The sequence below is a fragment of the Ruditapes philippinarum genome, unplaced genomic scaffold (genome assembly GCF_026571515.1).
Source record: "Ruditapes philippinarum isolate M1 unplaced genomic scaffold, ASM2657151v2 ctg824_1_1_1_1, whole genome shotgun sequence".
Classification (NCBI taxonomy): domain Eukaryota; kingdom Metazoa; phylum Mollusca; class Bivalvia; order Venerida; family Veneridae; genus Ruditapes; species Ruditapes philippinarum.
The window spans coordinates 1-9,165 of record NW_026866171.1 but is presented as its reverse complement, the minus strand read 5'-3'; the positions used below and the strand labels follow the sequence as shown (position 1 = coordinate 9,165).

At 34.1% G+C, this 9,165-nt stretch overlaps 1 protein-coding gene across 1 annotated transcript; it reads left to right on the top strand.

The window, feature by feature from the left end:
- Positions 1-4,315: 4,315 nt before the first annotated feature.
- Positions 4,316-5,725, top strand: LOC132731521 (uncharacterized). The gene has a single exon (XM_060717714.1). It carries the CDS (start codon positions 4,316-4,318, stop codon positions 5,723-5,725), a length of 1,410 nt encoding a protein of 469 aa, XP_060573697.1.
- Positions 5,726-9,165: the final 3,440 nt, after the last annotated feature.

The window sequence follows — 9,165 nt, the reverse complement described above, 5'->3', positions numbered from 1 at the left end:
TGGAAAGCTTATATTTTTTCCCATAGACTGGAGCATATCCCAAAGAAATTGGTACAGAAATAAAATACTTTTCGAGTCGAGCAAAATATATCTTGAAAATGACGCCAAGGTCACGTGGTATTGCTACAAGGAATGAAGATAACCTTGAAATAACAATTCTACCAGGAAATGATGAACCAGTTACTAAACAATTCACACATATTGTTTATACAACTTTGCACTATAAACAAATATGTAACCAAAATAGTAAATTACAAGCCGCATAAATAATATTTGATATAGTATTCTTTTAATTTTGAGGCAACTTAAGTGGATATTATATAACGGTGCAATTTCGGTGACTCCGATATATATCACATCGCCGCTAAATGTCGCAATCGGCAGAACATACACAAAAGCATTATCACAAAATTATAATCATACTTTGTTTCCTCGAAATGAATAATGTTGTGATAAATAAAACAGTATATAAAACATATCACAGAAACAACAACAAAATAATACATAAAAGAAACTTACAATTCTAAGTCAAAGCTGAACTGAAATTTCATTTTCTTCACAGGATGAGGCTCCGTCAAGCCATACCGCCAAGACAACTTATACCACCTTGGAAATACACGTAACTAATGTCGATGATCAGCCTCCATACTTTGAATATCCTGATTGTCCCCTGCCATGTCCAGCTCCGCAATTTGTGTCTATTTTAGGACTAACTTACAAAGTACGTATATTATAAAAGAAATAGATAAATGAAAGACCAGGTGAGCCGGCAATAATATACATAAAATAGCCTTGATGGCGTTTCTCAGTAACGCTGTTCAAACGATTTAAGGGAACGATACACATGGTTTGCTATTGTACATTAAAACATTTTGTCATTGCCATTCTATTGAGATATATCGATATTTAGCTACTTTTACTCGTCCAACTTTCAATTTTTATATGTTTCAATTTAGTTTTGTTTTATCCTGTTTATTTGAATCATAGCAGTTTTCTTGAAATGTTATGATTCAGTGTATGATAACAACAACAACAACAACACAAAAAAGTATCGTAAATCTATTAAAACGCATTCTCAATAAATTGGCCACTTTGAAATTAGAAACTTAGTTTTGTTTTGTAAGTGTATGTTGTCAAAAATAAAGGTTCTGTAGGTATTATTGTGTATATGGCACAGTATTTTAAGAGGTATTTTTCAATTTCAACCACTTTGTATATAATGAGTGTTTTGTATGGTGGCTGATTGTGCCATGTCATATTTTAGCTCCGCTGGTCGCCAGGAGAAAATACTTAAATACGAAAGTGACGACTTTGTCGTACTTTTGACCCGACAAAATAGTAAATAACACGAACATACGACAGAGTCACTACTTAATTATCAAATCGTATTTTCGCATTGCGCCTCATGGGGCGCAAAGAACGACACAGTGGTGACATGTGGTATTATGTTTTCGCCATGCGCGCCTGGAGCGAAAGTATTATAATGTGTTGACTTTGTCGTATTACGACGCCCCGTGAAACAAAAACAAAATACATGGCACACATTAGCCACCATATTTTTGACTATGTATTTAATGGTACAATGTTATTTCTGGTCAATGAAATATCCAAAATGGTATCAAGTCTGGAATTAACTAAATGCCAAAGGTGTACAGCACTTTTATACTGATTTTTTTCCGTATTTTCTTTTTATTTCTTAAAACGATTGATTAAATATATCATGGTAGGCAGTTACTGCTGTCTACTATATTTCATTTTTTTAATAAACGAGAGCTTATCCTGCAAAAACTTGTACACCTATAAATACGCTATTACAATTATGTCAAATATTAAACAGTTTCATCCAAAATATAAAACGTTGATTTACGGTACGTTGTAGGGACAAATATGTCATGCTTCAATATGACATTATGATATCTTGTTTTCTAGAATTATATTTCAACTTTAAAAGCGGTACTTTTAAAACAGATGAAGGTCGGAAATTTGTTGATAACTTGCATATATGGTGTATCACTCATAACAAAATGGTTGTTTCGATAGTGTGATAATATTCTACGGTTTTTGTTTTCACAAATTGAAGCTCACAGAAATATTTTTATATATATTAATTGTTCTGACATACAAACTTAAAATAATATTTTCATTAAATTTTGAACCTATATTTAGCAAAAAAATAATAAAATTAAGACTATGACATGTTTTTGTCAGGTTCATTCAGAGTGCGTGTTAAAATTGACACAAACTTAAATATAATGTAAGGGTTAGGGACAGCCCAACTTCCTGATATCAAGATGAATAGAATAGAACTTTTGTACCTGACATTGTCTGATAATGGGAAATGCAGTTTAATCACTTTTTTTTATATTTATCTAGGGTCCACTGTCAATAATTCCAGCCATACGAGGGAATGACTTCGACAGTCTTGGGACACCTCTAGCGTATTCAATTGAAGCTGGTGATTAGCAGTAACATTGTTATATTAAAATGAAATTCTTAATAGATTCACGATTAAAAAATGAGAAACATTGAACTGGGTCAAAATGAAGTTTTAAAGATAATTATTGTTATTTAAACGATATATCTAAAGAAAAAATCACTTTCAGAGATTTTTTTAATTTTGTCATTTTAGTGAAGTTGGCGGCCCAGCGGCCTAGCGGCCTAGCGGCCAAAAATTTTAATGTAAACATGTTTTTTTAACAATAAAACGGCATTTAATGAAGTTTTAAAGATAATTATTGTTATTTAAACGATATTTCTAAAGAAAAAATCACTTTCAGAGATTTTTTTAATTTTGTCATTTTTTGTGAAGTTGGCGGCCCAGCGGCCTAGCGGCCTAGCGGCCAAAAATTTTAATGTTTTAAAAATGTTTTTTTAACAATAAAACGGCATTTAATGAAGTTTTAAAGATAATTATTGTTATTTAAACGATATATCTAAAGAAAAAATCACTTTCAGAGATTTTTTAATTTTGTCATTTTTGTGAAGTTGGCGGCCCAGCGGCCTATCGGCCAAAAATTTTAATGTTGTAAAAATGTTTTTTTAACAATAAAACGGCATTTAATGAAGTTTTAAAGATAATTATTGTTATTTAAACGATATATCTAAAGAAAAAATCACTTTCAGAGATTTTTTTAATTTTGTCATTTTTGTGAAGTTGGCGGCCCAGCGGCCTAGCGGCCTAGCGGCCAAAAATTTTAATGTTGTAAAAATGTTTTTTTAACAATAAAACGGCATTTAATGAAGTTTTAAAGATAATTATTGTTATTTAAACGATATATCTAAAGAAAAAATCACTTTCAGAGATTTTTTTAAGTTTGTCATTTTTGTGAAGTTGGCGGCCCAGCGGCCTGGCGGCCTAGCAGCCAAAAAATTTAATGTTGTAGAAACGTCAATTAATGGTTATTTAGTCAAAACAAGCATTTTGGACAGTCTTAAATTTTTACATGTAATGGATTTTATTTGAATAGTCCCTTTTAAAATGTAAAACAAGAAACATGGCAATGCCATGAAACCAGGTTTTCAATTATCACCATTGTAGATAAATATGTTGTATTTGAAATACAAATACAAGCAACAAACAATGTAACTATGTGCAATGTAAAACATGAATAATGTAGGAGGAATTGCCACTGAAGAAGTGTTCACTATATATTATGTATAAGGAAAAAAACAAAGGGTCATAATTAGGTCAAAAATTATCCAATCACAAAACCCTGACAATATGTGCCAGGGTGCTTGATGACAAAGCTTCTGTGAAAGTTTGAACAAAATCCGTTGAGAAATGTAGGACGAGTTCAGCACAGAAGAATTTGTTCACTATAATTATATTGATAATTCTGTATAATGAAAAAAAAAACAAAGGGCCATAATTAGGTCAAATAGTATCCAATCGCAAAACCCCGACCAAAACCCTGACAATATGCGCCAGGGCACTTGATGACAAAGCTTCTGTGAAAGTTTGAACAAAATCCATTGAGAATTGTAGAGGGAGTTCAGCACAGAAGAAATTGTTCACTATATATTCTTTATAAGGAAAAAAACAAAGGGCCGTAATTAGGTCAAATATTATCCAATCGCAAAACCCCGACAATATGCCCAAGGGCACTTGATGACAAAGCTTCTGTCGGGAATTGCGCTTATAATCCTGGCCGTTAAATGACGCCAAAGTATGCGTGACGTTAGAGTACGTCACTTCCTATGTTTTGTAGTATAACGTTAGTAGTTTTGAATAGACGTATAAACCAGACACAACGTGTTGTACATTATTATCGTAGTATAGTACCCTAATCGACATTGGTGCCGTGACGAAAACATTATGAAGATAGATAAATTGCGATCAGTGAGAGAGGGTCAACGAAGATGTGTAGAAATTCAGCTTGAACGAATTGAACGGGGGAAAGAGAATTCATCGATGATAGAATTTAACGCAATTCTCGAAGCCATTGTCAGAAAAGCAGAGACGATCAAATCTTTAAACGAAAAGATTTTAGAACTAACGGAAGTAATCGACATCGAGGAGGAGGTAGTAAACAGTGAAGAATATGGATTAACGTTGGAGATAAAGGTGAGAGAACTTCGAGCTTATAGCGAAAACAGAAAAAGCAACACTGAAGAACAACAGAATGCTTACAGCGAACCAACTAACCCGCAAAACCAGAACAAAGACGGAAGTGGTTCCCTGATCGAAAATAATAACGTGAATAATGGTAACAGTTCTTTGCAAAATGTGAGTACATTTCATTCAAACACGTCGCTTTATCACAGACTGCCGAAATTATCACTGCCTGTCTTTAGTGGTGACATTCTCGAATGGCAAAGTTTTTGGGATGCTTTTGATTCATCTGTTCATCAAAACCCGAATCTTACAGAAGTTCAAAAGTTTAATTATTTAAAGACGCAACTAGAAGGCAGTGCGGCTCAAGTTATTCAAGGATTTGCACTTACGCATGCAAATTACATACAAGCAGTCGATTTACTGAAGGAGAGGTTCGGACAGACTCGTAAAATCATTCATGCGTATATACAGGCGTTACTAAACCTGCCAGCCCCAAGCAATAATCTACACAGTATGAGAAATTATATCGACAAATTAGAAGCTTATATCCGTGGATTGGAGTCCCTAGGCCAAAATCAAAATACATATGGAACGCTTTTAGTACCAGTCATTATAGACAAACTTCCGGCAGAAATTCGAAAGAGTTTAGCACGAGAAAATGGCAGCGATAAGTGGTCATTAGAAACTTTACGAAAAGCGTTATATCGTGAACTGAATATCATGGAGGCCGGACAGACTACAGATGATTTAGCTGGTTATAGAACTACAGAGTCGTTTTTCACGGGCGCGAGACAGAAAACAGGAACCGGAAGTCACGTGACACAGAATTCCGCACGCGAAACGTTTGATGACCAGGAACAGTGTATATTTTGCAACGAATTTCACAATACCAAAAACTGTACAAAAGTAACTGATGTGAGAGCTAGAAAAGACATTTTAAGAAATAAGCATTTATGTTTTAATTGCTTGAATATAAACCACCAAGTTATTAACTGTCCATCAAACTACAAGTGTTTCAAATGTAGAAGAAAACATCACACGAGTATATGTGAAAGTAGTCCAGATTCAAATCTAAATATCGGTGCTAGCGAGTCAACCCAATCTTCAACCGAATATCAACCCACAAATCAAGCACAGATTGCAATTTTGCAATCAAGCGCCGCACATTAAGCGTTCATAGATTACGACACGTAGAAAAGCGTTAAAGAGAAATGAAAGGAGTACAGTTATTATTGAAATTTCACGAAACAGACTATAAACATTAAGATATATGAATTATTAATTGAGAGACATTTGTGTTATTTTAAAACAATGACTTTTTATTTAAATGTATTTTAGAAAGGAGTTAGAATCTATATCTAAGATTTGTTGAAATTGATCGATATTAATTTTAAAAATTTATCATTTTGCGGCCCCCAGAATGTCGGGAATTGCGCTTATAATCCTGGCCGTTAAATGACGCCAAAGTATGCGTGACGTTAGAGTACGTCACTTCCTATGTTTTGTAGTATAACGTTAGTAGTTTTGAATAGACGTATAAACCAGACACAACGTGTTGTACATTATTATCGTAGTATAGTACCCTAATAGACAGCTTCTGTGAAAGTTTGGTCAAAGTCTGTGGAGAAATGTAGGAGGAGTTGGGCACAGAAGAAATTGTTCACTATATATTCTATGTAAGGAAAAAAAACAAAGGGCCATAATTAGGTCAAATATTATCCAATCGCAAAACCCCGACAATATGCGCCAGGGCACTTGATGACAAAGCTTCTGTGAAAGTTTGGTCAAAATCTGTTGAGAAATGTAGAAGGAGTTGCGCACAGAAGAAATTGTTTACGCCCGCCCGCCCGTCCGCCCGCCCGCCCGCCGACATACCTCAATCTAATAACCAGTTTTTTCCTTCGGAAAACCTGGTTAAAAATTGCGGCTTCATAGTCTTGAAAAGGGGGTATCTAAAATGTCACATTACTTGTTTGTGACATACCTGTGTATTGTCTATATGACGCAGGCATGTAAGGAATTCTTACCTTCTTCCAACACATTTGCCGATTCCGTTGATGCGAAAATAGCTGTCTGATAAAATTGCAATACTAAGAATTTAATACTGTTAAATAATGAGCAAATACTGGGTTTTGTTTTTAAATTTTAATGAAGAACAACATATTAAAAAGATAATACATACATTAAAGATAATATGAGACTGGTCAACGAAACTATGTACCTATCTCGCTACAACACCTTAGTTAAGTAATACATGTAATTCATACAGATATATTGCTTAAATGTAACGTATATACTTATATAAGCCAATAATATCTCTTAAATACCAGAACCTATATATTTGTCAATGTAGTCAATGCACATTTTGCAATGAAGGTAAGTACAAACTATTAACAGCTTTTCTTAGCACAATTGACCTTGACAAAGTGATCCCTACCCCCACCCAAAGTTAGAGAACAATGAAAAGTTTCTGCCTACTAAATCTGAAAGACATCGGTCTATAACACAAGAGCAACCGTCGGATGGGGAAACACTCGACTTTTTTCACTTTTCTAAAATCAAACGAATAAATGGTTTTAAAAAATCCTGAAAAACATACTTAAAGAAAATAAATAATTTTCCTTAATTCTATTAAGTTTCTAATAGGTTTGTTTAATTTTGTCCAAAGGTGAAGGTCATACCTAAATTACTCTACATGTGTGTTTGGTCACAAGGGCTGTTTTGTCAATATCTGAATCAAATACGTACTTAAATATTAAAATGATGGCAATCAAAATTCAATAATTTACCTTTACGGTCAAAGTCACTTAAAGCTCAAGGCTCAATGTCAGTTCAACCTTTAAAAAATTATTTTTTCCAACTTTTTTTTTAACCCTAGTTTTAAAATTATTCCCCCTTAAAAAAAAAAGTTACACCCAAAATTTTTTACCCAAATTTTCAGTTTTTAAAATTTAACCCTTTGGGTTCCCAAAGTCCAAGGGGCATACATGGGGTCAAGGGTTGGGGTCTAAATATAAAAACCAAAAAAATCAAAAACTTAAAAATTTTTCCATATCAAAATTTTAACTTTGCGGGCCGGGAACCCGGAACGGGGGCGCCCACATTACCTTTCAAACATATTTTTATTTTTCAAAAAAAATTTTAGATTGGGAGGACCCTATTTTTAAAAACGTTTTATGCTAAATATTTTTTTGCCCTGCTCTTTGAGGTTTTTTTTAAAAGAAAAAATTTTTTTAAATCTTTCTACTCTATGGGGAAAAAGGAAAAATCAAGACCCCCGGGGCGGGGCCAAATTTGACCCCATGGCTTTTATTTGACCAAACTTGGTAGACACCTATTAGAACATGTTTGATGCTCAAATCTTAGCCATAGCTTTTTGAGTTCTTTAAAAGAAATTTTTTTAAGTTTTTACTATATGCATATAGGAAAAATCAATGACCCCCTGGGGCAGGGCCAATTTTGACCCCAGGGCTTTAATTTGAACAAACTTGGTAGACACACATAAGAACATGTTTCATGCTAAATTTCTTAGCTTTAGCTCTTTGGGTTCTTTAAAAGAAGATTTTTTAAGTTTTTACTATATGCATATAGGGAAAATCAATGATCCCCCGTGGCGGGGCCAATTTTGACTTCAGGGCTTTTATTTGAACAAACTTGGTAGACACTTACTAGAAGATGTTTCATGCCAAATATCTAAGCTCTAGCTCTTATTGTTTTTTAAAAGAAGATATTTAAAGGTTTTTCTTTCGGTTGCCATGGCAACCAGAGTTCTGCATGGAATTAAATTCTTGGAACAATTTTTAAAGGTGACCACCAAAGGAACATTCCTGTGAAGTTTGGATGAAATTGGCTTAGTGGTTTATGAGGAGATATCATTTAAAGTAAAAGTTTACGGACGGACGGCGGTACGGGGACGGACGGACGGCCGGACGAAAAGCGATCACAAAAAGCTCACCCTGTCACTTTGTGACAGGTGAGCTAAAAATTAAGCAAAGAAAGACTGTTTAATACACTATATGTAAATTTGATTGACCATTGGAGGCGGAGGGGGGCTTTTGTCCTACCTTTACTTTTTTTATGGGGGCTTTTGTCCTATGTGTTAATTCATGGGGTGGTGAAGGGGTGGGGGCTTTTTGTTCACATTGTCATTTTTAGACGGGGTAGAGGCTTTCGTCCGGGAGGTGCTTTTGTCCGTATCCCTTTCACAAAAAATGCTCATGAAGTAATGTGTTAAAGAGCTTTTTTTCAGTGGAAATGATTATTTTCAGCGAATGTACCTTTTTTAATTTATTTTATTTTATTTTTGCCACTGGGAATGTTCCCTGTACCATTGCCCAATTTGGAAGCCTCTTAAAAAAAAATTCATTTTGTTATATAACAGACCTGTGCGCAAAAAAAAAAATCAACTGTATATATCATTCGAGATTTTTTCCTATCTGAAAGCAATGAAAAAAATTGTACTGTTTATATATCAATACAGTTTTCAAATGCTCATGATAATGGGTAAGTGAGAAGAAATGAAAAAAAATTCCCCCAAACCATGCGATAACACCTTTAATGACCAGTGACATCTGACCAAATTTTTAAAAGCAGCCGATAAATATCATTTT